The sequence below is a fragment of the Natator depressus genome, chromosome 4, assembly GCF_965152275.1.
Source record: "Natator depressus isolate rNatDep1 chromosome 4, rNatDep2.hap1, whole genome shotgun sequence".
NCBI classification, from domain to species: Eukaryota; Metazoa; Chordata; order Testudines; family Cheloniidae; genus Natator; species Natator depressus.
The window spans coordinates 122,899,364-122,927,208 of NC_134237.1; the positions used below are offsets into that span (position 1 = coordinate 122,899,364).

Genomic DNA, 27,845 nt, shown 5'->3' on the forward strand with positions numbered 1-27,845 from the left:
ATGGGTTCATGTCCTAGGTCTCTGCTTTGGAGTTTAGGTGCAGCTTGTTTGATGGGTGAGTAACTACTTTTAAAAATGTGACACTTGTTCTTTCTGGTCTAGAAAGATACTAGTTATGATTCTAAACTGTTGCACTGGGATAACGAAGGGGCTTTGCATTTTCATACAGTTCCTGGTTTCTGAAGCAATGTATAACAGCAGGGAAAAGGGTGAGGGAACAGAGGAAAGGAAAACAGGCTGCAAAGACATGATTAAAAACATTTAGTCTTGCAATTGGATATAAATATATACAGCAACACTCAGCTGGCACAATGGCCCTGAAAAACAAATATGGCTGGACCCATTGCTCAGCTAAGTTTAAATATTTTGGAAGAAAGACTTTAGAAGTTGAACTAAATCCTGAATAATCAGGAAAGTACTTTGCTTGCAGAATTGCAAAAAAGCAGGAGGAAGTGTTAGAAAATGACCCTTGCAGCTCCAAGGTACACAGAATAATCAGTCTTTCTGCAAAGTAAAGCATAGATACAGAACATACTGCAAGAGGTTTTTACATACTTATCTTTCTGTTACAACAGATGACATGCTATGGGCAAGATGTCACCCTCAGATACACAGCTCCCAACGAGTTCAATGAGAGTTGCTTTCATGTATCTGAGGGCAGAATGTGTCCCTCTGTTTAGTCTATAAACAAATATTTTAGATTAGTTTTAGTGTGTTTACTGTTGGGATTCCAAGAACTTGTATTCTTTACAATATGTATCATATTTATGCCAAGTGGCGTTGTCTGTCCGCATGGTGGAGGCCTATACCTTTAGATTGTAAGCTCTTTGCGGCAAGGACAGTCTTTTTGTACTATCTAGCACCAGGGGGCTCTGGGGCATGACTGGTGCTCCAACACACTACTGGAATACAAACAAATAATACATCCTGCTACTCCATTGAAACGGGCAGGCTTGCATTTTTAAAGCGACGTACCAGGGTGTTAAGCTGCTCAAATAACTAACTTTGTAGTTTTATCTGTCTGTCAAAGATATAACACATAAATGAGCAAGACTTGCAGTCCCTGCTCTGCCAGGAGTTAAGCAAATATGGATGCTCTCCCACTCAGAAGCCACTTGTTCACCTTTTCATTCTTTAGTAAAACAAAGGGGTTTTTTTTATACTCCCCGAGATATGTAGCTTCTGTTTTGATTTATTTCACTTGGATTGAATGATTATTTTCTCCAGATTTGCAGACAATGTATGGGGAGGGGGGCAAAGGTAGGAAATTCAGCAAACCACCAGGCTTCATTTGCAAACTGTAGGCTAAAGAATGCCTGCCTTACAAATCAATGGTTGCAAATACTGTAAGTCAGGAAGAATTTGGCTCTGTAATTGAAAGAGTTCAGTGAACTTCCAGGAAAAATAAAGGCTGTTTGGTCAATGTTGGGGGCCTAGCTGACATGAGTTGTCCCATCTTCAACACTTTCTGGATGTTTTTCAGCTGTATTTTTAGTGATCTTTTAAAAAAAAATCATTCCTTCCATCTAGAAAGCAGAACAAATCACCAAATTCGGTAAATTAAAATTTTCAATAACCATTTCAGCACCAAATTTCTAGAATGTTGGATAAAAACTACTTTTATAAAAGCACAATTTTTGTGAAAAATTAGAAACTTCAGCAGTTTTGTCAAATTTTGCCACCACCCCCCCTGCAGTTTTTGAATAAAATAGCTATTTTCAACAAAAGATTTCATTTTAAAAATGTCAACTGTCCTGTGCAATCCAGGGAACTTAAATCTACTTCAGTACTTGTGGCTTGAAGACAAACTTCTATGGCAAGACAAACATCCAGGAGCTGTTCTGCAGCAGGTCATACTACGTGATCATAATGGTTCCTTCTGAAAACTTATTCCAGGAGAGCCCAATGGTATGCTAGAGCCAATGCACATACCAATGCACCACTCAGCTTACTGTGAAACCCATTTAGCAAAACTGGAATTGGAACCAGGGCAGCTCATTGGCATGTGTTCCCAAGGGGAGAAAACTGACTTCAGATTTTAAGGTAAACTGAGTCAAAAGAGGGGGACTTCATGCCTAGGTCCTTGGTCAAGGTATGGACGGACACCAAAGTGCCCTTCCTTAAAGGTACTGCAGAATTGCTGTTTCTAATTAGGATCAGCATTGAATCCCATACATCTCAGAAGAGCAGCCATCAGAGGAAATAATCAGGGCTATGGAGGAAATGAGTCCTAGCAAGACCCCCGGCTCTGATGGCCATTGATAGAATTCTATCAAAGTTTCAAAGCAATTCTGGCCTCTAAGCTCTAATACATTTATGAAGATGCCTTCAAGAAAGGTACGTTATCGCCTACTCTGAGGGAAGCCCTAATTGCTGTAATACATAAACCAGGTAACGATGCACAAAAGTGTAATAGTTATAGACCCATCTCTTTAATCAATATTGATATAAAAATACTTTTACAAATATTGGCTAAGAGATTTGAAAAAATGAGAGATATGGTTCACCCTTATTGGGTGGGATTTAATAAAATATGCATGGTTCAGATAACACACGTTAGTTGATTAATGTTATGGCATTCAACACTCTCTAGAAATCTCCATGCAATCATTAAATCATTTCACTTGATGCAAAGAGAGCTTTTCACAGAGTGAACTGGCAATGTCTGTTTCTTACCCTGGATAAATCCTTTATTTCATGGATAAAGCTGTTATATTCCAAACACAACTCTTGTATCCTAACAAATAGTACAATATTCACAAACCCCGTCCTTGATTGGTTTCAGGGAATCAGACAGGGATGCTCCCTTCCCTGTCCCCTGTTCAATCTAGCATTAGAACCACTTGCAATACTAATTAGGGAACACCAAGGGCTTCAAGGGATCAAATCAGGGTCTCGAGAGACAAAAATCCTTCCCTATGCAGGTGACATCCTCCTAGTTATTAAAAATCCAGATCAATCCATTCCAAATATCCTACAAACATTAGATAACTTTGGCAAATTCTCTGGCTACAAGATAAATTGGGATAAGTCAGAAGCAATGAAGATCTCATTGGATCTAGTTGGAAGTGACTCTCCTAAAGGGACATTTAGATGGTAACAGACAAACCTCAGATATCTTGGCATCCTGTTCCCTAAGGAAATTAGAGATGTAGTCAAGGTTAACCTAGCTGCATTAATCATGCCCTTATCAAACAATTTCAATAGATGGCAGGCACCAACTCTCTGCCTTTGGGGACCAATAAACAATCACAATGAATGCCCTTCCCAGGATCCTTTTTATTCTGAATTCCCTCCTTATCCATATTCCTCACTTTTATTTTACCAAAATTGACACCATGTTCAGTCCTTCTTGTGTGGTGCTGGTAACAAACCCAGGCTTTCCTTACAGAGATTACAGCTCTCTGTCAAAACAGGTGGTTTCAGATTTCTCAACTTTGAACTTTACCATCAGGCAATAGTTCTCAGGCAAGCAGCACAGTGGCTCATTCCCTCATGCTGTAGAGGCCTGGATTGGCTCTGTCTGGAAGCAGAATTGGTTGCTCCTTTACCCCTTTCCAATGTGCTGCCTTGGGATTATTACTGATTCCCTAAAGAACAACCACCAGCTATTGTGGCAGCCAAATATACTTGGTGTCCACTGTTGACTAGACTTAAAAATCACCCCTTTTTATGTATCAAGGCCTCTATCTGGGATACCTCAAAATTATGTAAAACCCCATCATTTGGCCAGATTGTATTAGAAAAGTGACTTACTGGAAATGACACCTTCCTTCCTTTTACAATATTAAAAGAAAGGTTCAGGCTGGAGCCTAAGGAGGAGTGGCAATATATCCATCTGAAACATGGCGTCTCCCATCTGTTTGGCCCCATTGCCTGCGCTACCCCTGACTACCTGAACTGCTTTCACTTCTCCAAATATTACTCAGGCTGCCACGACCTATGGCAACGCTATATGCACACTTGGCTAGCAAATTTGAATTAAACACGGATTCCCTTAAAAAAAAAAAAAAAAAAAAAAAAAAAAAAAAGGAATGGGAGGAGGAACTAGGTCAATTATTGTCTGCTAACCAATGGAAACACATTTTAGCCAGTTCTCCAAACTGTTCCTTCGACCTCTGTTTAAGATTAATCCAGCAGAAAATCATATGGATGATGCATGGATCCCTCGCCCACTATTCAAAACATGTGCTAACTTAACCCATATGCTCTGGGAATGCTCCGATACCCTTATGTTTTGGGCAGAACTTAATTGCAGAGATAATTTTCTTCCTATCAAATAAAATCGTGTTACAAGAGAAACATATAATCTTAAAACTAATGGGTGTTAATTAGAAGTTGAATAAATCTGAAAAGCTTTGGCTCATCAGAGCACTAATAATCGCTAAAAGCCTAGTATCACAAAACTGGAAATCCAAAAAAACACCAACAATTGAAGACTGGAGCATAGACATTATAAGCTTGGCCACCATGGAAAGAACTGTATACTGTAACAGAAATACCCAAGAAAAATTCTCAGATGTCAGATGCTTTCCTGGAAGTATCTGAATGATCCTATTAAATGCACGGTCCCCGTTTCTTCCCCCCCCTCCTCTCTACCCTCTCCCTTTCCTCCCTGTCTGTATGCCCCTCCTCTGAACTTTGCTTCTATTCTTTATCTTATTTTAATAATTTTACTTTAACCAGTTGGAGTTTTATAAACAAATTGTGTTGTTTGTAAATTGTGTAATACAAATAATTGATTTATATTTTGATTACATTTGTTATACATACATATATATGATTACATTAATATTTTATATAATTAAATGTATCAAATATAGTTAAGGTGAAGTAGCAAATGGTTAATCTATTATAAAAAGTGTATGTATTATGAGAAGTTTACCTACAGTTTGTTTTTTCTGTATATACATTTTAAAAATTTAATATAAAGTTAATAGGAAAAAACGGCTCAGTACTGAGAGAGCCTGAATGGCCTTGGTTACACTACAATCTAATTTGCTACAGAAACATTTATTGCATAGCACCTCAAATGTGCTAAGCACTGAATATGCCCCTAGGAAAACATGCCATTAAGAGCTTACAATCTTAACAGACTAGACAAACAACAATCAATATGGAGCACGCATGGAGAATGGTTAAGATGTTAGGTACTCCTTGGCTTAAATATTTTTAAATTGTAGATCTCAGATTCCAAATCAACAAAGAAGTTAGTAAAAAGAAAAGGAGGACTTGTGGCACCTTAGAGACTAACAAAGTTATTTGACCATAAGCTTTCGTGAGCTACATCCGATGAAGTGAGCTGTAGCTCACGAAAGCTCATGCTCAAATAAATTGGTTAGTCTCTAAGGTGCCACAAGTACTCCTTTTCTTTTTGTGAATACAGACTAACACGGCTGTTACTCTGAAAGAAGTTAGTGTCAGTGTAACTCTAATCTCTATAAAGCACAGAAGAGTTTCCTTAACAGTTTTCATATGACTAAAAGGCCAGAGTTCTTAAAGGTTAACTGTCAATGGACCCATTTTTTCAGTTGTATGATTCTGTTTGTAGAAATTAAATTCTGTATTTTAGTCGTATTTCTCAAATGTCTTTAGGTTGCAAACCAGCTGAATTCCCATGAGGATGGTGTTGTTTGCGTTACAGTAGCCCCAGCAGTCCCAGCTGATTGCAGCCCCGTTATGCCACATACTGTACAAAAACATAGTAAGAGAGAGTCTCTGCCCTGAAAAAAAAATCACCATCTAAATCAGCAAGACAGAAAAAGGGTGGAGGGGAAAAGAAGCTCAGAGAGGTGAAGTGTCTTGCCTTGTCCCACACAGCAGGTCAGTGGCAGAGCTAAAAGTATAATCCTGGTCTCCTGACTTGCAGTTCAGTGCCATCCCCACTAGACCATGCAGCCTCCCCATGGGGTACATGTCCTGTTATTTCCATAGCTTATACCTCTGATGCAAACTGATCCATTCACTTCCTTGAAATTGAACATTGCAGCAGTTCTTAAATGTTGTTTAAACTTGTCCTTTCCCCTGCAACTTACATTTAAGTTCCACACACTCCCTTTATGCTGGAGCCTCCGAAATGGGTGCTGATTAGGACAAGGTGGGTAAACATCAGGTTAAGCAGAGGAAAATTCAATAAGTAAAATTACAGTGTGTGAATCACTGGCTTATTCTGAAAATTAAGATGTTATTTTTGTACTACACACTTCAACAATATCTTAGTACTGGATATGATCTACTATCAAGAGCTGTCCATTTATTCAAATTGAAATTCCCAGCAGTTTATGACAAGAATTTTGTTTATGTTTAATTAATTTCTCTTAACACCAGCACAATAACTTGTGAGCAGTTTTTGGACATTTTGTATCTATGCCTGATCCAGCTTCCAGACACTGATGTAACAACGATGATTCTTTGGCTAAGGCGTTGAGGAGGCGGGAACAAAGAAATCCATTAGTCATAATTGTGTTTTACTTCTTTGAGGTATCAGTTCACAAAATTTCAGCAGCAGCAGTTAGTTATTGTAAAAAGTACCTAAAAAATCCCCACGCCAACTTCCTGATCTATTGCACTCCCTCCTTCTACCCTGATGTGACAGCTGTTGCTGTTTTTTTGAAATGCCTTAATCATTATGTTGCTAAATTTAAATAATCTTGCTACTCTCTTTGCTTTTTACTTTAATGGGTCTTTCTCCCCTTCAAGGATGGGTAGCAGGGCCAAAATGGCTACTCCCAGGTCAAAGTCTTGTAGATTTCACTTTTAACAAGGAGACATATTTTAACCTATTACATGTAACAGCAAAGCAATCTGAACTGCAATCATTCCTGCAAGATTGAGGAATCCACCTCAAACAACACACGAAGCTATGCAGTGTAAAAGCAAAAGCATTAGGAACCTTACAGAATAGAACCTTTCAGATGCTGATCCAAGCATTGTACAGATGGTGATATAGTTCAGAATTATGATGCCCTAAAGGTGACCCAGTGAGGAAAAAGGAGGCTTTTTGCATGCAGAATTGTAGATTATATTTTTTAAAATGGATCATCCTCCAGTGAACAGCTCCTGCAATTCAAATATAATGCTGGGAGAGCCGTTTGTTCTGCCCCAGGTACGGTGGATTGCCTGCAGATACTTCCACAGTATCCAGTATTAGACTCATCCCATTTCTAGGAAAATAGGAATTGCTAAAGTGGTGGGCAGGGAAAAACACTTTGAAGAGTTTCATGCCATGGGGAGGTCTCTTTCAGTTCAAGCACATACTTACGATTGGTTAGTAGTTCAGTCCATAATTTAGGAGTGCTCTTGGGTTCCTCACTGACATTAAGCTTTCACACAGCAGCATCTATAAGTAATGCTTTCTATCATCTCTGGTTGGATAGGACTCTCCGTCCCACCCTGGCAGACAATGACCTGATCATCTTTGTCACCCCTCCTCGGGACTACAGCAATACAATATAGCTCGCCAAGAAATCACCAGCCCTTAGGAGACTCCAACAAAGTATAGAACATTGCAGTTCATCTGCTCAGCAAAATGGACTACCGCAAGCACATCAAACCTGTTCTCCACTCTCTTTAACCGGCCTCCCTGAGAATATTCAATCAAATCTGAAGGTTTTGGGCCTTATCATCAAAGCACTCAATGACCAGGTCTGGGATATCTAAAAAGATCACCTAAAGCACCATGATGAAGACTGTGGTTGACAACTTCGCTCCTTAGGTTCAATGGAACTTTCTAGTATAAGGGTAAACCTCATCTATGCATGAGACATAGCTTTCTCAGGAGGCCAGTCCAAGCCTGGAATGAACTCCCCCAGGAACTAAGGTCCATCATAAACCTCATCACCTTCAACTCCAAGTGCAAAATGCACTTCCGTGACCTACCTTCTCCAATGTAAACACCAAGCAGCATGGACATTAAAAATCCTACCAAAACACTATGCTGCACACACAATTCTCCCCCTGGGGAGGGGATATGAGAGAGAATGAACCATGTAAGTTACAGATGTTAGGCACATCCCTTAATGCACTGGTGGAAGGTACTCAGATATCCTGTTATAAGAACAATATAAGGAATAAAATGGAATGGAGCAGACCAGAAGTCCACCTAGTTCAGTACCTGTCTCCAACAGTGGGCTTCAGAGGAAGGTGTAAGAAACCCCAAAGTGGGCAGATGAGGATAATTCACCTTCCATTAACTATTAGAGATCAGGATGACATGTAGAGATTGACGTGAGCCCTGAAACATGAGGTTCAATATACCCTTCAATACCTGTTATTACAATTCTAGATATTCTTGTTATTCCTATAAATATCCAGTCACTTTCTGGATTTTATATTCTTCGCCTCAACAACTTCCTGTGGCAATGAGTTCCACAGTCTACCTGTGCACTTTGTGAAAAATATTTTCTGTTATCAGTTTTGAATTTGTCGCTTAATTGAAGGTCTCCTTGTGTTATAAGATGGGGAGAATAGAAGCACCCGAGTTACCTTCTCTAGACCACTAATTATTGTATATACTTTTATCTAGTTTGCTTCTCTCTGCATCACTCCTTGAGCATAATGGAGAAAATGTTTCCAAACAAACATCAAAAAAGCAAATGGATTTGGATTAACTGCTAGCTAAATGAGTCTCCACCGAGTTGTCTCCCCACATGGAGTACACTATCTGAGCCACTAACAACGACTTTTTCCCCTCTTAGGTATTGTTGTTGGACAAATGACCACTGCCCAGGTCTCTACGGGATCACCACTGACATCTGCTGGTGTTTCGTCAGCTGCTCCAAATGCAACCACTGTCAGGGTCTCTACGGTATCAACTACAGCTGTGACAGTAACAGCTGAAATGCTGTCAACCACTGCAAACCCCACGGAAACTACAGGGGTGCCATCTGCCACAACCGTATCCACTATTCCAAATGGGACCACTCTTCAGGTTTCTCCAGGACTAACATCAGCGGTGACAGAGTTGGCTGGGGTAACATCAGCTACCCCCAATGGCACACCTACCAGCATGCTGTCTACTGCTCCAAACGTGACAGCGTCTGCTGGGGTTCCATCAGCCACTCCATTCGTAAGCACCATGGATTCCACAAACTGCAGTGCAGTGAACACGACAGCGTGTACAGCTTGTTCACCAGGAACATTTCCCAGCAATGGTAAGATTCAAAAGTTTTCCCTCCCAGCTGCAGCTCTCTTACTTTGTCTATTGAGGCGATTGCAAAAGGGACAAAAACTGGGTGTGTGATTTTATTTTTTATTGCTGTATCATGCTACAAAAAAGGGCTCAGATTTTTCCCCCTACTCGTTTTTTACATTAGGACATCAGGCCTTGTTCACCCTGTCTAACTTGGAGGACACTGTGGTTGATTGAAGAAGTGGTAGGATTACAACCTAAAAACACAATGCCGGTGAAACGTAGCTAATGGAGAGGGGAAGTGATTCTAAGTATGGTAGATATGAACAAAAACAATTTCAAACTATTTGTTTCAAACAATCGGAAAGAAACCGCTGTTAAAGATTCAGTATTCCTGCCCCTTCAATTAAGTGCTGAGAGTGCTCCCAGTCCACCTCTGTTACACTGGAAGCCCCTCAGCAATGAGACTTGACATTTCTGATTTTCTAAAGTAAAAACTATTAAACAAGAAAAATAAGCCTTTGCAGACCCCTTTCATACCCTTTAAAGAAGCAAGAAAGGGCAACCTGCTTCCCCCTTTCCAGGTCACCTTTAAGGGTGAGTGTGCACTTTCTTTCTCATTTTTAAGCTCACTTTTTTAGGCAATAAGAATGAATTAAAAAGCTCCAATGAATATAAAGACCAGAAACAGATGGCAAATGTCTCCACTAACCAGCCTGTTGGTGGGGACCTCATCTCCATCTCTACACAATGCTGAATACCTGCTCTCTGCTAATGCCTAAAGTATTAAGAATAAGGATTCATGTTCCACAATGAAAAAATCACCCAAAAGGAAATTCTCCTTAATACCACATGTGGTCAACTTATGGAATTCACTAGAGCAGGAGATCAGTTAAATAAATACCATAGGTTTATTTTTAAAACCAGACTGGATAATGTTAGGATCGATAATAAAACATGTATCAGGGCATGCTAAGAGAGGGATAACCAGCTCTGATCCTTCGAGGCATGAGACAATCTCTGCAGAGGTCAAGAACTAATTGCCCACACCACCATATACAACTTCGCACAATTGGGTCCATTATAATCTTTCCTGTCTCACATGCTCTGTTGCAAAGTAGCAGGCATTGGTTCCTGCCAGAGGAACGATAACAGATTTGATGAACCAAGAGCTGGCATGGCAAATCCTACATAATTATTCTAAGTAGATTAAACTAGTGTTGTAGAGTTAAGACTGATAGAATTTTTATGATGTGGGAATAGTAATGTAGTTTCACATGCTCAGAAGACTGTTTCTTCTTAAGGCAGAATTCTCTACTTTGGGGGTTTCTGCTTCAGTTCTATTTCCTGCTAAACTTACATTAATCAATGATCAAAAGTAATTTTTTAAAATTATTTTTTAGAGTGAGGGTGAGGAAAAACCTCCTGGTCTCTCAAATTAAAAGTAGCCTTGTTAACTACAAAGATTCCACAATGGAGACAACAGATTTGAGATCCTGGACTATAACATACTCTCTGTTCAGCAATTGTTCTTGTGCCAATCTGAGCAGATTCAAGTACTCTGGGATTATTAAAATCTGATTTTTAATATTAAATTCAATATTTTTTCTTTTCTATCCTACCGTGTTATGTAGGGTGACAGATAGCAAGTGTAAAAAATCGGGACGGGGGTGGGGAGTAATAGGTGTGTATACAAGAAAAAGCCCCCAAAATCGGGACTGTCCCTATAAAGTCAGGACATCTGGTCACCCTAGTGTTATGTGAGGGTACATTATATATATATATATAAAATTTTGTCCGAGGCCCACTTAGACAAAGATATTTCTACATTCATGATATTGATCTGTGGTTTAAAAACTGGTGTTTTATCTTTGGATACAAATGTCATTTGTAAAAAAATGTTTATTCTGCTTTAGAGACATTGGGTTGTTTCTGCTGCTCAGAGGGCTCCTGTGCAGACCCTACTGATTGCATATCCTGTCCAGTTGGTCACTATCAGCCTCTAGCCGGACAATGGTCATGTCTGCTTTGCCCACAAGGATATTACACTAAGTAAGTCTCTAGACCACTGTTGTGATTGGGATTGTATTTTTGGTTAGGCACAGATTGTGTATTCTCTCTCTCATTACAATGGGGTCTACTACTTTGTGTTTGTACAGGTGCCTAGCCCAATGGGCTCTTGTTCTTGGTTCGCCCTTAGGCACTACAGAAATAAACATGATTAATAGTAATTTCCTGGAATAGGATCTCTTTTGCTGCCCCCAGTTGGGCTGCAGGAGCAGTGTTAATGGGGTTTCCCAACAGTAGAAAATGTAAGATTTTACTTAATCAAAAACTAAGGGTATGTCTACACTATGAAATTAGGTTGATATTATAGAAGTCGATTTTATAGTCGATTGCGTATGTCCACACTAAGCACATTAAATCCGCAGAGTGCGTCCTCACTACTGTGGCTAGCATAGACTTACGGAGCAGTACACTGTGGGTAGCTAGCTATCCCACAGTTCCTGCAGTCTCCGCCGCCCGTTAGAATTCTGGGTTAAGCTCCCAATGCCTGATGGGGCAAAAACATTGTCACGGGTGGTTTTGGGTACATGTCATCAGTCACCCTTCCCTCCGTGAAAGCAATGGCAGACAATTGTTTTGCGCCTTTTTTCAATGCAGACGCCATACCATGGCAAGCATGCAGCCCGCTCAGCTCACCGACACCGCCGCTGTTGTGTCCTGGGTGCTGCTGGCAGCTCTGCTCTCTTGCAGCTTGGGGGATCCGTTCTGGTCCTCCTGGGTGCTGCTAACCATCGTCATACACCGCTTCCACTGCAACTCTGCTCTGCTGCTATTGTCTCAATAGCGAATTTCTCCATGTTGTCTGTCATGGGCTCTCGGGTACGTGTGTTCTTCCTTGGGAAATGTGCACGGTGCTAATCGGCATTCTCCACCGTTTCCACTGCCAGTCTGCTCTCCTGAATCCACCTCGCAGGTCCTCTCGTCATTCTCTATAAATATCTATTCTTGTGGCATCCGTCGTCAGCCACCACTTCCGCTGCAACTCTGCTCTCTTACTCTCCTGCAGACGGCATACCGCAGTAAGCATGGAGCCCGCTCAGATCACTGTGGCAGCTATGAGCATTGTAAACACCTCACACATTATCTTGCAGTATGTGCAGAACCAGAACCTGCAAAAGTAGGTAAGGAGGCGACGGCAGCGTGGTGACGAGAGTGATGAGGACATGGACACAGACTTCTCTTAAAGCACGGGCCCTGGCAATTTAGCCATCCTGGTGGCAATGGGGCAGGCTCATGCCATGGAACACCAATTCTGGACCCAGGAAACAAGCACAGACTGGTGGGACCTCATAGTGTTGCAGGTCTGGGATGATTTCCAGTGGCTGCGAAACTTTTGCATGCGTAAGGGCACTTTCATGGAACTTTGTGACTTGCTTTCCCCTGCCCTGAAGCGCAAGAATAGCAAGATGAGAGCAGCCCTCACAGTTCAGAAGCAAGTGGCAATAGTCCTCTGGAAGCTTGCAAGGCCAGACAGCTACCGGTCAGATGGGAATCAATTTGGAGTGGGCAAATCTACTATGGGGGCTGCTGTGATCCAAGTAGCCAGTGCAATCACTGAGCTGCTGCTATTAAAGGTAGTGACTCTGGGAAATGTGCAGGTCAAAGTGGATGGCTTTGTTGTAATGGGGTTCCCTAACTGTGGTGGGGCCATAGACGGAACCCATATCCCTATCTTGGCACCAGACCACCTTGGCAGCCAGTACATAAACCGCAAGGGGTACTTTTCCAATGGTGCAAGCACTGGTGGATCACAAGGGACGTTTCACCGTCATCAATATGGGATGGCAGGGAAAGGTACATGATGTTTGCATCTTCAGGAACTCTGGTCTGTTTGAACAGCTGCAGGAAGGGACTTACTTCCCAGACCAGAAAATAACTGTTGGGGATGTTGAAATGCCTATAGTTATCCTTGGGGACTCAGCTTACCCCTTGCACCCATGGCTCATGAAGCCATACACAGGCACCCTGGACAGTAGTAAGGAGCTGTTCAACTATAGGCTGAGCAAGTGCAGAATGGTGGTAGAATGTGCATTTGGGCATTTAAAAGCACGCTGGTGCAGTTTACTGACTTGGTTAGACCTCAGCGAAACCAATATTCCCATTGTTATTGCTGCTTGCTGTGTGCTCCACAATATCTGTGAGAGTAAAGGGGAGACATTTATGGCGGGGTGGGAGGTTGAGGCAAATCGCCTGGCCACTGATTACGCCCAGCCAGACACCAGGGCGATTAGAAGAGCACAGCTGGGCATCAGAGAAGCTTTGAAAAACAGTTTCATGACTGGCCAGGCTACGGAGTGAGAGTTCTGTTTGTTTCTCCTGGATGAAATCCCACCCCCTTGGTTCACTCTACTTCCCTGTAAGCCAACTGCCCTCCCCCCTTCGATCACCACTTGCAGAGGCAATAAAGTCATTGTTGTTTCAAAATCATGCATTCTTTATTAATTCATCACACAAATAGGGGGATAACTGCCAAGGTAGCCCAGGAGGGGTGGGAGAGAAGGGAAGCACCAGGTTGGGTGGTGGATGAGGGGGGGAGGGAAGGACAAGGCCACACTGCACTTCAAAACTTATTGAATGCCAGCCTTCTGTTGCTTGGGCAGTCCTCTGGGGTGGAGTGGTTGGGTGCATTCTTGGGCATCTGGGTGAGGAGGGTATGGAACTCGGGGAGGAGGGTGAGCGGTTACACAGGGGCTGCAGTGGCGGTCTGTGCTCCTGCTGCCTTTTCTGCAGCTCCACCAGATGCCGGAGCATATCAGTTTGATCCCCCAGTTGCCTCAGCATTGCATACTGCCTCCTCTCATCACGCTGCCACCACCTCTCATCTTGCTCGTCCCTCCTGTCCTCGCGTTCATTTTCTGCTTTCCTGGACTCTGCCATTGTTTGCCTCCATGCATTCTGCTGAGCTCTTTCAGTGCGGGAGGACTGCATGAGCTCAGAGAACATTTCATCACGAGTGCGTTTTTTTTGCCTTCTTATCTGCGCTAGCCTCTGGGACAGAGATGATAGTGGGAGCGTTGAAACATTTGCAGCTATGAGAGGGGAAAAAAAAGGGAGAGTAGTATTTAAAAAGACACATTTTAGAGAACAATGGGTAGACTCTTTCATGGTGAACCAAGCTGTTAACATTACATAGCACATGTGCTTTCGGTACAAGGTCGCATTTTGCCTCTTATATTGGGGGCCTGCTGGTTTGGTGTGAGAGATCACACACACAGGGCCGGGCAACAGAATTCAGCTTGCAGGCAGCCATGGTAAGCCACAGTCTTTTGGCTTCTTCAACCTTCATAACATGTGGGAATGGTTTCAAACAGCAGTGCCCTCCTTTCCCATATCAAGCACCCGTTGGGTTGGCCATTTAAAAAGGAGGGGCTGTACTGGTCGTGAATGCATCCCAAGTCTTCAGGGCAAATTAATCATTAAACATGCTTGCTTTTAAACTATGTATTATATTTACAAAGGTACACTTACCAGTACCTGCTGCTGTGCGCTATCCTCCTCCTCATCTTCCTCATCCCCAAAATCCTCATGCCTGTTGTGTGAGACTCCACCTTTGCAGGTGTACACGGACAGGGGTGGGGTAGTGGTAGGGGCACTCCCTAAAATTGCATGCAGCCCATCATAGAAGCGGCATGTCTGGGGCTCTGACCCGGAGTGGCCGTTTGCCTCTTTGGTTTTTTGGAAGGCTTGTCTGAGGTCCTTAATTTTCACACGGCACTGTTGCGGGTCCCTGTTATAGCCTCTGTCCATCATGTCCTTGGAGATTTTGGCAAATATTCTGGCATTTTGTCTTTTGGAACAGAGTTCTGATAGCACAGATTCATCTCCCTATACAGCGATCAGATCCAGTACCACCCATTCGGTCCATGCTGGAGCTCTTTTGCGATTCTGGGACTGCATGGTCACTTGTGCTGATGAGCTCGCCATGCTGGCCAAACAGGAAATGAAATTCAAAAGGTCCCGGGGCTTTTCCTGTGTACCTGGCTAGTGTATCTGAGTTGAAAGTGCTGTCCAGAGCGGTCACAATGGAGCATTCTGGGATAGCTCCCGGAGGCCAATACCATCGAATTGTGTCCACACTACCCCAAATTCGACCCGGCGATGTCAATTTCAGCACTAATCCCCTTGTTGGGGAGTACAAAAATCGATTTTAAGAGCCCTGTAAGTCAACAAAAATGGCTTTGTCGTGTGGACGGGTGCAGGGTTAAATCAATCTAACGCTGCTAAATTCGACCTAAACTTGTAGTGTAGATCAGGGCTAAGGCTGGGAACCAAGAGATGTGCGTTTTTTGCTCCAGCTCTTCCACAGATTTCCTCCTGGGTAACTCAAAGGAGTCTTGCAAACTCTCTCTCTGCATCTTAGTTTTCCTATCTGTAAAAGGGGATAGTATGTCACTGGCTCAATTACGTGCTGTGAGGCTTAATTAATGATTGCAAGGTGCTACCGTGACTATCAAAATGCCTACAAATACATGTGTTGGCCCAAGAAACCAGTCCTCAGGTTGTCCAGACTTCATAGGCTAAGTGGGATCTGTGGTATAGTGCAGTCTTGACTTGGTTGCAGCTGTAATTTGTCTGGGCTCATCTGCTTTATCTTAGGTCTCCTGTAGAAATTAGACCTTTTCCCCGTGTGCAATGGTGAGTTGTGACTCACTGATCAGCTGTGTGCAAATATTACATTTGGAAGCATGTATTGGCCATTTACACACATTAGACATATACAAATGTGTACAGGCAGCCTCAGAGCTGCAGAATGCATTAGAACACTTTAATAAGAGGTCCTGTCACTGGGTGCCAAAAGCTTCAGCTGATTATGGTTTAGCAGCTAATTCTTCCTTCAACACAGTTTATGAAACCCCCATGGATGGTGGAGGGCTCTGCAGTAACTTGTTCTCTTGGTGACTTTAATTTAAGGCAGGGGGTTGGTCCCTTATCAAAGGCCAAGCTAGATTCTTGCAATTAAGCTATTACAATGGCCACAATTGGACTCCTGAGCTAGAGATTAAGAGATTACCAGGTTTCTCAATCTTACCAGTGATACCTTAATAAGAATCTCACAGTTCCAAGAACAAATGTTTCTGCCACTGAATCTATGTCTCCTAATTTTTACCTTTAATACAAATCTCAGCTGGAGCTAGCTGCTAGTCCACTGCAATGTGAACCTGCATTCAGTGCCTCTTTCCCCCAGCCAGGTATGCAGTGAATTCTACCAGGCCTCAGAATCAGTAACAACATGATATATCTGATCAGAATGCAAGTTCCAAGGTGGCATTAGTAATAGGGGATGGGAAAAGATACCTAAGGGGTCATGGAGGAGAGGGATCAAACTGAGAAGGAAATTCCTCATTTAGAAAAGTGATATGATTTGGATCTGCCTATAAGAAACACATTAGCCAGTATATGCACCTCTTCTCCTAAAAAAAAGGAGAGAACATATTTCATTACCATCCCCAGCTCCTGTTCAGGTCTCATTTAGGCTGTATGGCCAAGATTTTCAAAACTGGATACCTCAAGTTAGACTACTAAATCCTTGTTGAGGCTTCTATTGAAGTGACCTGATATTCAAAGGTGCAGAATATCCAGCAGCTCCCATAAAAATCAATGGTAGATGCTGAGCATTCTGCACCTTTGAAAATCAGGACTCTCGCAAGCCTGAGTATGGACTTAGGCTCCTAACTTCAGGCACCCATTTTAAAATCTTGGCCTAACTACCTTGAGGGCGGGACTTTGTAATCTTGTCCTCCCAATACTTATCCGTAAAGCTTGCAGCGAACTGCAGGAAATGCATATACAGTCTCTAGTATTAATGCAATCGAGAACTTCATTTCTTAACTGAATGTCTAAAGCTCAGGCTAGTTCCAGTTGGGTTTTCCCCCCAGAACTGCCTCATCCTCCTTAAACTATTTCTGTATTTCCTAGAGATGCACCAGATACAAGCAAACAAATAGGTCTGCCAAGCTCAGAAGCCTCCATTTAAGCAGCTTAAATTTGACTGAAGCTTTTTTCCTCATGAAAAATAGATAAAACTGAACTAACTTGATTCAATTCTCTTTTTAGTTTAGTGAAAAGTGTTGCATGCCTGCCCTGTCAGCCTGGCTCTTATTCCAATGAGTCTGGGGCACCAGATTGCAGACCATGTGGAAAAGGTATGCTTTGACTCTTATGCACTTCCAAGGTGTGCTGTGATGCCAGAATGTACAAGATTTTTCTTATAACTGGTTACAGTAACAGATTACTTAAAAGAAAAAGTAGCATTTAGTAACAGGATTTGCAAAAAGAAAAGGAGTACTTGTGGCACCTTAGAGACTAACCAATTTATTTGAGCATAAGCTTTCGTGAGCTACAGCTCACTTCATCGGATGCATACTGTGGAAAGTACAGAAGACGTTTTTATACACACAAACCATGAAAAAATGGGTGGTTTGTGTGTATAAAAACGTCTTCTGTACTTTCCACAGTATGCATCCGATGAAGTGAGCTGTAGCTCACGAAAGCTTATGCTCAAATAAATTGGTTAGTCTCTAAGGTGCCACAAGTACTCCTTTTCTTTTTGCAAATACAGACTAACACGGCTGTTACTCTGAAACCTGTCAGTAACAGGATTGTTTTTTCAGACCAAAAAACTGAACTATGGATTGCATTTCCTTTGACTGTTCTAATATATTTTTCTAATTTGATGGGAAAATTGCCATCAAACCATGCATATCACCTTGTTCTTGTGTGTAACAAAATAGCTTATACTCCCCCTCACACCTGTACTAGCCTGTGATAACGTTCCGGTAGGGTCGGTCTCTCTCTTCAGGTCCTCTTGATTTTCTTCAGGAGGGGAAGCCAGGTTTTCATGTACCCCGATTAGAGTAAGTTCCTCCTACTTCAGATGACTGGGTCAGAAGCACAGTTGCCTTTCCTCAGTCCAGGCAAAACATCCCTCCTTATAGCTTTTGTATGGGAAGGTAGGACAGCAACTGCACATCCTTGAGAACTTGCTGGTAGCCTATACCCAAACCTGCACTTTTGTCAATAGCCTTTTTCACCTTCACTCGATTCAATGTAAAATAGGGATGGAGCACTCTGTGCAATACCAGAAGCTCTGCAGGGCCTGTCTACCCATCACAGGTGCACAAAGTGTCACTTTGCAGTTCCTGACAGAGTTTTAAATCTTGGCAATAGCACTAGATTGAAGTGGAGTGTCTGAGCCTCCTAGATGTCACACTAGTATTGCAAGGTCATTATGATTCTCCCCTGGTTTTAGGGCTCCTTAAAAAAATTTTCAAACACCCCTCTCCCCCAGATCACTGTCAGGAGAACACACAACAAGGTTTTACATGTCATTGTTGAGACTCATCTTAACTCTTTGTAACCTTGATAATTGAGTGACTGGTGCCATTACAGGGAAGATTCCTCTTTTCTGTTTCTTTAGGGTATTTCAGCTTCCAGAAAAATTCAGCATTCTGCATGCCCTGTCCACGTGGATCATTTTGCAAGTAAGAAATACATATATGATTTTTCAGGGGTGCGGGAAAGGATAGTAGGATTCTTTTACTATTGGCAAATGATTCAAGAGACTAATTCAACTGGCAAAAAGGGAGGCATCCTTGTTTTTCACGCTGATTGATGAATATCTCCCTACTGAGCAATGTTTTAAGGGGGATCTGGCTGTTGGAGAGAGTCTCTTAAATATTCCAATATTCTGTTCTCCTTAACTGAAATTGACACTGTAGTGAACACTGACTTAAAGTAAAAGATCCTAAAAATTCAGTGGGTCAGTGATGATGAGCGAATGGTGACTCTATACATGCATTTCAGTTGTGCCATGAGGCTGGCCCAGTGATGGTGCAATGGCAACATATTTAGCTGCTGCATGGGAGGTTTCAGTTCAGGATTCCCCTTCTACCCAGACTACGCTGTCGTGTGGCAGACAAGCAGCCAACAAAAGTGAATAGAATTAGAAACTCCCATCAGTTGACAGTCACACTGCAGTCCAAGATGTGGTTTTATATTAATGATTAAACTCCATGGATAACAAAAGAGGTGAAGAGGGCAGCAGATAAACTCCTCGGTGCAAAGGCATGAGAATAATTTTGGATGGAGAGGAACTTGAGAATTCACTATCAAAAATTCCTCAGGGGGAAGGAAGGGTGAGAAAGAAAATAAGTAATAATGAGCTGGCAATACTGGCCTTTTGTTTTAAGAAAACTGGGGCATTTGGTGATTAACTATTTGTGATGAGCTTGGATGCTGAGAAGTTATCAGAACTAATTAGTATTTTGTGAAGGTTTCACATCCCATAAGGCCACTCCCCTTTTCTTTCTCCCCTTCCCCATTGTTGTTTTTTCTTTTGATGTGTACCTTTAGGCCTAGGCTTTGTCTACATTAGGATGCCAGCCACTGGAATATAAATCCCTACTGTAGATGTGCTGTAAATTGTGACTTGCATTGGTGTAGCTTACCTCAGCTACAGGGTCTGCACTAGAAGTTTGTACCAATGCAGTCAAACAGCTAGCTAAAACCCTAATATAGACAAAGGCCTCAGCTCTTAATTTAAGGCCCGAAGGGGAAATAAAGCTAGCATTAACATCCAAATAGTTTAGACCTAGTCAGCTTTTGCTCAGCGTCATGCAGTTTACATGCTGTATCAGATGATTCAGCTAGAGTTCAGCTATATTTGTAGATTTCTTTTCCTCTCTCCTCTTCTCTCCAAAGTACTACCAACTGCAGCAAGTGTACAGTGTGCCCCACTGGAGAAGAGGCCCTTGGAGAAGCATCTGAAGAATGTGCACTTTGTCTGCCAGGTAATTAATTAAAAGAAGGGAAATGCAGCTGATATTCTGGCTGAGGACAATGAGCTTTATTTAGAGAATAAAACTTGCAGACGGTTTTGGCTGATCTCTATTTGCAAACTGGCCAGCAGCTGGCACCTGACATGGGTTTATGGGCTAGCGTTTGCAGGACACACCATTTCATCATTAATGCAGAAGAGTTCTTGCAACTTTTATTTCTACCACGCTGGCAGGAAAACTGCTTTCAGCACCAGTACATCAGGATTTTGGCTGGTAATCATGGTCAGCAATGGCTTTGTTCGCTAGTACCCTAGGTTGGTTACAGCAGACTCAAAACCACTTCTACTTATTCCTGGGGGAATTCTGTGTCAAAAAGTTAAAAATTCTGCACACTATTTTAAAATTCTGCATATTTTATTTGTCAAAACACAATATAATTGTGCCAGTTTCAATTATTTTGGTAATTTATTTCAAAATACCTGTCAGCAAGTATGTCTGTAACAATGCAGACCAAAAATAAAATAGTTCAAGAAATGTTTGTTTGACAAATGGACTCCCTACTAGGCATATTAATACAGAACGTTGAGTAATTCATTTAAACTACAATACAGAAATGTATTTCCTGCCCCTCTCAGAAGCAGTGCAAGGCTTAGGGAATCGGGGTAATGGAGGAGCTGAGGAAGAAGGAAGGATCCTGGGAGTGAACCTGGAGGGTTGTTGGGTGTGGGTGGGAGAAGTATGGAACAGTTGTTTTTTTGGTGGGGAGAGGGATTATTATGGAGTTGGGGAGCCTCCCCCATGCAGACCCTAGCTGACATTTTTCCTGATATTAGGAAAAACTTTTTCACTAAGAGGGTGGTGAAACACTGGAATGCGTTACCTAGGGAGGTGGTAGAATCTCCTTCCTTAGAGGTTTTTAAGGTCAGGCTTGACAAAGCCCTGGCTGGGATGATTTAACTGGGAATTGGTCCTGCTTCGAGCAGGGGGTTGGACTAGATGACCTTCTGGGGTCCCTTCCAACCCTGATATTCTATGATTCTATGACCCCTAGCCTCTTCCATTCCCTCAGGCACATCTGCCCCATCCTCATATGGCCCTGTAACCTCGCTACCCCTTGTGGCCCTGCAGCCCCCTTCCCATTCAGTCCCTGTCTCAATGCTGTCACCCCACTAGCTCCTGAGCCCGTCTGTCCCCAGTGTAACACCCCGCCCGCCAAGAACCCCAAGTGCCCCGCTCTGTCCCTCCCATGCCTCCTTACCTGGCCCCACTGTGAGCAATGCAGCCTCTTTCCCCTCCCTATCCACTAGCTGGCTGCTGTCTCTTCTGGGATCACAGCAGCCCTTGGTAGGCAAAAGTTGTAATTGCAGCACCTCTCCAACAGAATCTATATTCTGTGGAGAAAAAGAAATCTGTGGGGGACATGAATTCTGTGCATACGCAGTGGCACAGAGTGTGATGACATGTAATCCCTGACTGATACAGCTGTTCCAGCAAAAAAAACCCCTAATACAGTGCTTTTGCCTGTATAATTTATTTTGTTCACAGGGGATGAATTAAGCTATATGGGCAAAAGCACAGTCACTAAGTGCTCCATCCACTAGAAGAGCTTTACTGGGATAGTATGCCGGTATTCTTATGCCAGTACTCACATTGTAGACCTGGCTTAAATCTATAAACAAGCAGCTCATGAAGGGGAAAATTAGAAAAATGTGATTTCTAGCCTCTATTCAATACTGTCTCATATAAACACCAAGCAACATACGAGTCAGTGATACGGCATTATGCTACAGCCCCTGTAGCAGGGCTAAAAATCACCAGGAAGTTCCATAGTGAAGTAGTGTTTTCAAATACACAAGATACATTAAACATTAAATGCAGCAAACATACAGTCCCACAATTTTAAAGACCCATAGTTCTTATGAACATTGAAGTTCAGAAAATGAAAAAAAATTAATCATCATTTAACAATTTTTAAACAGCTATCAACTTTCACTTGGATAGGAGAAATGGATTCAAACCACAGTTATAGACAAACACCTCTGAACTTTGGATCCAGCGTAGAACGTTGCAACTTGTTCTCATCATTGGTTTTGAAATATGTGAAAATGCAGAATAGTATTTCCCTGTTTTCTACTGAACTCATGACTCAAACTTACTCTTTGCCAAGTTTAAAAATGCAGGTTTCCTCCCTCTTCCCCAAGCCCATGTGTTTTTAGTTTTCTCTGCCCATCACCATAGAAAGACCAACTGAGAGCCCAATTTTTGCTTCGTGCATTAAATGTTTTCAGCAGTTTTCCTCTCTCACTCCTTTAAAGCATAGGTCAACCATGCACTGATACCAAAAGCCCCAATAATCTAGTTCTACCCCTCATTTTGTGCTTCTTTTGAATTGTAGGTACATATAAAGGCGCCAGCGACAGCAAATGTGAGATCTGCAATATAGGAGAATACCAAGTACAAAGGGGCAAGGAGAGCTGTGACAAATGCCCAGAAAATTATTACTGTCCTGTAAGTCTCTCTAAGCCGCAGCAGTGGTCTGTCTTACCAAATGTAGCTGATCTATTACAATTAACACCATCTTTATTCAATCCCCTTCCTTTGTAGGGTTCTTTTAGTTTTTTGCTTTAAAAAAAAATGTAAACACAGCCATGTTAGAGAGGTGTAGTCACAAATGTTAGCCACCTCTAGAGTCATGTACCTATCCTTGCTCCACACATGAAGCTTCCACTGATCCTCCATTGGGAGTTTTGTGGGAAACTAAAGACTGGAAAGTGGCCCATTAATTGTGTTACTTGAAATATGGGCAAGGCAGTGTAACAGACCTGTTGCTCTAAATCCTACAAGTAATGGTGCCATCCTGAGTGTACCCGTGCATGACTTGAGTCTATTTAACCAACCTGAAGTTACCACTCTTCACTTGCTGTAAATTTCAGGCAGGGGTTCTCAACCTTTTTCTTGCTGAGGCCCCTCTCAACATGCTATAAAAACACCCAGGCTCGGTGGGGGAGGGAGGGGTAGCTCAGGGTTCTGGGCTGGGGTGGCCTCTTGGATATAGACAGTTTTACTTCTATTTAGGGGTCCAGGGAGGGAGCGCCACCTCCACCCCCTGACTCACTCAGGTGGCCACCCAGCCTGTCTGGGCTGTGTGGGGACGCAACCAAAAAATATAATTCAAAGGGGGGACTCAGTTCAAAAAGTTTGAAAACCACTCAGGGTGCAGCTAGGGGCTGTGTATGGGCGGGGGGGGTCTCCCAGTGCAGCTCTCAGTTTCAGGGGCGGGGTGCTGGGGCACCCAGCTTCAGCCCCCACTGCTCCTGGCTTATTTAGTGTCCTGCACCATGCTGAGCAGTGTCAGTGCTTAACAAATAATACAGTCTTACCTGTCTGATGAAGCTACCTATTTTGTATTTTCAATTCCTTAGAGCCCAGATGTGAACCCAATTGCATGTCCTTCTAATGCCTTCTGCCCAGCTGGGAGCACTCAACCACAGTATTGTATGGAAACATTTCTTTATAAGGCAGGAAACTCTTGTGAACTGGCTCCTCTAACCATTGTACTACTAGCCATTTCTTCAGCAGGTGAGTAGTATTTATGCTATAGTAAAAGTGGAATACAATCCACCTGCAACTTGGGTAACTTCTTGTTTAAACAAGTGGAGGTGTTCCCTTGGTGGTATATTCTTGACTAGTTTTCTGACATCTTCATTTCTTGTGTGGGTTCTCTTCTTTTGGCCACTGCTTGTTCCTTGCATTTTTGTTTTCAGAGGAATTAATTTTGTGTCGCTTAATTATGGTCCCTCCTAGGATTCTTTAGCCTATTTTCATTAGATTTCTTAATATCCCTAAAATATTGTCCGAAAACACAATAGTACATTATGATAAAAGTATGAGACAGCAGCTTTAAAGACATAAGAATAGCTTCCGGGGTTGCAGTCCAATCTCTAGTCACCACTTGCCTATCGAGGGTGTAACATTTGACAGAAGTCGGTGGGTTGTTCTTTACAGCTGTTACATATTGGCACATTTCTGAAGCAGGCCAAAGATGCTGCCTGTGCCTTGGTGGAGGGTGCCCTAATAATCAGAGGGAAAGAGGCTGAACACCTAATGACACACTGTGATCCATTTAGAAATTCTATGATGAGATGGCTTGGCCATTCAACAAGCCAGATATAGCCACTGAGATGAGGAGACAGACTTAAAAGGTCTAGTCCTGTCCTGGTAATAGAATAAGGCTCTGCAAACATCCATCAAGTGTAGCTTGCGCACATGTGACTTCAGGAAGAACACTGGTGCTTTACTCAACTAATCAGGTGAAACTCTAGAGACCATCTTAGGGATGAAGTTAGAGTGCAGTCTCAGAAACACCTTGTCCCTGTGAAAGGATGCGTAGGGAGGTCCTGCTTTAAGGGTTTGTAGCTTGCTGATTCTGCGCTGAGGTGATGGCCAATAGAAAGACAGTTGTGAAGCTAAGGGGATTATAGAGCACAGAGCTGGTTGGGAAGTTTTCAATGAAACCGACTGTCATCAGTGATGCCTAGTCATTACACAAAGTAAAAACTATTTCCCCATGCTAATTTTTCCCCTACTGTTACTCACACCTTCTTGTCAACTGTTGGAAATGGGCCATCCTGATTCCATTGTTTCTTTGGCTACGAAAGTTTTTTTTTCTCCTGCTGATAATAGTCAATTGATTTGACTTAATTGATTAGTCTCGTTACAGTTGGTATGGCAACACCCATTTTTTCATGTTCTCTGTGTATATATATCTTCCTACTGTTTTTTCCATTGCATGCATCCAATGAAGTGGGTTTTAGCCCACGAAAACTTATGCCCAAGTAAATTTGTTAGTCTCTAAGGTGCCATAAGTACTCCTCGTTCAGTATACTTAGAGTAACTCCACACACTCAAAGGGCAGGTCTTTGTTCATGGCCTACTCCTTCCTAGGCATGCCTGATACTTAGAACCATGATGCTCTACACAGCATCACCGCCAAGGCCACAGATCTAGCTGCCAAGTCAGAGGCATCCATTACTGCCTGTAAAGCCAATTTGGCCTTCCTTAATTATTTTCCCAAGTTCCTCCCTGCTGTCGTGTGGGTGTTTTGAGGGGAAAAGTGTCATCATCGATCCCAAGTCAAAAAAGTTATGAGGGTTTTTATGAAGGGTTTGATGAAATTTAGCCAAAGCTAAGAACTAGCAGGTCATACATGTACCAGGTTCTGTCTTGCTGCCCTGGGCAATAAGAGGGAACTCAGGGAGGGTCACAGCCACCCTATCCTGCACAGCCCCAGTGGACACTGCCATCAAAAAAAAATAAAATAAAAAATCTGATCTCGTGCATCAGGTATGTGTGCATCTACAGTGGGATCCACACGGATACATATTCAAAGAAATGGCAGTAACAGCATTGCCAGTTTTCCCAACTTATACAACAAGATTGTTTTGGCCCCTATTTCAGGAACTCTTGCTGGCCACCTGATGGTGTGGAGCTCCCAGCTTCTTCCCAAACATTCTACTTAATTCTGTGTCCCCCCTCCAGCTCCAATCTCTGCCATCACAAGCTCAGCGAATAATTCTGCCCTCTTCTCTCCCTCCCCCTACCTCTTGTCCCTCAGTGCTCCTCCAAGGTTTCTTCTCTTCCACTCCCCACCCAGGCCTTGGACAGCATTTACAGTGATCCCCTTCTTAGGCATGGTGTTCCAGGGATGGGACGGGCGCACAAAGTGTGTGTGCAGGGAGCAGAATGACCCACTTTTCACTGAGGGAGAAGAGGGAGCAGAGCTGCCCAGACCTGCTGAGCTTCCACTGCTTCCTTCCCACCCCGCCTTAAGAGAATGGTGTCAGCCACTCCTTTTCCTCCTCCCCCAAAACCTCCACTCAGCTTCCAAGAGGAAAGGGGAGAGCTTTGCCTGTTTCCTGCAGCAGACCTGATTGGCTGCTCTTCCCCAGGAGGTGGGGATGTGGTGAAGGCAGCCAGTCAGATGGGGTTTTGCCTGGCCGAGACAGGAAATCATTTGAAGGCTGGATTGTCTCCTCCTTCAGCTCCTTGCCATGCTGGTTCCAGCAGGAGTCAAAATAGCATTTCAAGTGTCGGGAGCCCTGTATGTTCAAAAGTTGTCATGAAAGTAGCAGTTAAAATAGGTATTTGGCAGGAAAATATATTAAAAAAAAGCTTGTGTGAAAAAGACTGTCCAGGTTGGCCTCACCTCCTACCACTCCTGGGCTTTTCCATCAGAAATGCTTTTGAAGAAAACCATTCAACACTCAGTTAAATTAGCCTGAACGAGGACTAAATAGAAAAATACCAAATTCACAAGAACTAGGGAATATTTCATAAAGGTTCATGGGACAAATTCAGAGCTGATGTAAACCCACACATTTACTATGGGCTTGTATTTGCTCACTCAGAATCTAAAAGTTGGACATCTTTCTGCCCCGGGTGAGCATGTTGGTGCATCACAGCAGAGGAGCATAAATGTGTAATTAAGATCAGTTTCTCTAGTGTGGTTCTCCCAAAAAGCAACTAAAAATAGCATTGCAGAGCTTGATATGTCAATTATTTCCGTGTCCAGCATGCTCAGTTTAGAAGTAACTTTTTTTCTGACAATCCTGCACTAAGGCTAGAATCAGTCAATCTTGGTTCTTTCCTCCTTGTGCCTCATTACAGGATTATAGGGATTCTGCAGGTCAAACTAATTTCTCAGCCAAGTCTTTCAATAGATGTGAATACGTATAACTAACTCAGAAAAAGAATTCTGGGGATGTATGTTAAATAGAAGCCAGCCCTCTTTCTACTAGCACAGAAGAACAGTGAAAGAGCAGCCAAGTTAATTTTGTCATTAAAGTCAGCCAATGAGACTGCATATCAAAAAGGAAATTTGAATAAGATCATTTTTATACAGTCACCTTTCATAGTAGAATTGCACTTTCAAAGTTGTGTTATGAGAACTGAAATTATACCTACCCATAATAAATTTGCACTAATTTACATGAAAATAAAGCCTTAAGTTGTCAGAGTGTGAGACTGCTTTATCAGTAAAGCTCAGAATAAATAACCTCTGACATTTGTTCCCTTCCCTCCTGAAAATAATTTTCATTCTTCATTTTTCCAGGTGCAGTCCTTCTTGTGTCTGTAATAATTCTGAAACAAAGGCAAGAAAATGGCAGGAAAACTTTAAAATCTCCATTACTATCAAAAGGAGTGAGTCCACACACAACTTATGGTGTGACTGGGCGCACAGAACCAGTATATGCCGGCTGGTAGTTGGCTAGGATTGTACAGAGTTGTAAAAATCACAAGCATTTTCTCAGTTTTTTTTCTCATGTCTGGTGATTTGACACATATTTATTTAGTACTGTGTGTCTGGGCAGAATGTAAGACATTATTAATCTATGGGGATTTGTTTGTGTAGCCAAAATATTTAATTGTAGCCAATTAACAAAAATGTGAACAAAAATGAAACTTAGAAAGTGATTTGATTTGTGCAGGTCTGGCTTAATTCAAGAATAAGAATAGGTGCATCCTTGCACATCATCACTCCCACTGCCAAGGAAGAAAATTGTGTGTCATGGCAATCCTCTCAATTTCAACAACAGACAATACCATGAGTGAGCATGTGGTAGCATCATATAACATGGTCTCTTTACAGTATGCTAGCTATTCCTACCATGGCAGGACTTAACACAAACATAATTCCTCTTAAGAGCATATAGAACCTCTTCTTCTACTCCAAAAACGTGACTGTTTCCCCTAGGCAGGAGTGGGGCAGAGAAAGCTGCATGATCCCAGATTCACCCTTCTCCCATACCTGTGAAAGGATATCTGCAGGGAAAGTGATGGGCAATTATGGAAAAACACCTCTCCAGTGTTTG

General features: G+C 42.5%; 1 protein-coding gene across 1 annotated transcript; it reads left to right on the forward strand.

The window, feature by feature from the left end:
• Positions 1–25,493, forward strand: LOC141986981 (uncharacterized). Its single transcript, XM_074952071.1, has 9 exons — positions 1–55; positions 8,697–9,152; positions 11,047–11,182; positions 17,252–17,340; positions 18,615–18,678; positions 19,898–19,986; positions 22,370–22,482; positions 23,397–23,553; positions 25,432–25,493. Exons 1-9 carry the CDS (start codon positions 1–3, stop codon positions 25,491–25,493), a joined length of 1,221 nt encoding a protein of 406 aa, XP_074808172.1.
• Positions 25,494–27,845: the final 2,352 nt, after the last annotated feature.

Excerpts from the sequence above, each read along its gene's own strand:
- LOC141986981 (XM_074952071.1), top strand. The coding sequence starts at position 1 with ATGGGTTCATGTCCTAGGTCTCTGCTTTGGAGTTTAGGTGCAGCTTGT. Across the intron at positions 19,987-22,369 it reads ATGTGCACTTTGTCTGCCAG|GTACATATAAAGGCGCCAGC; the intron begins GTAATTAATTAA and ends TTTGAATTGTAG. Across the intron at positions 23,554-25,431 it reads ACTAGCCATTTCTTCAGCAG|GAACTCTTGCTGGCCACCTG; the intron begins GTGAGTAGTATT and ends CCCCTATTTCAG.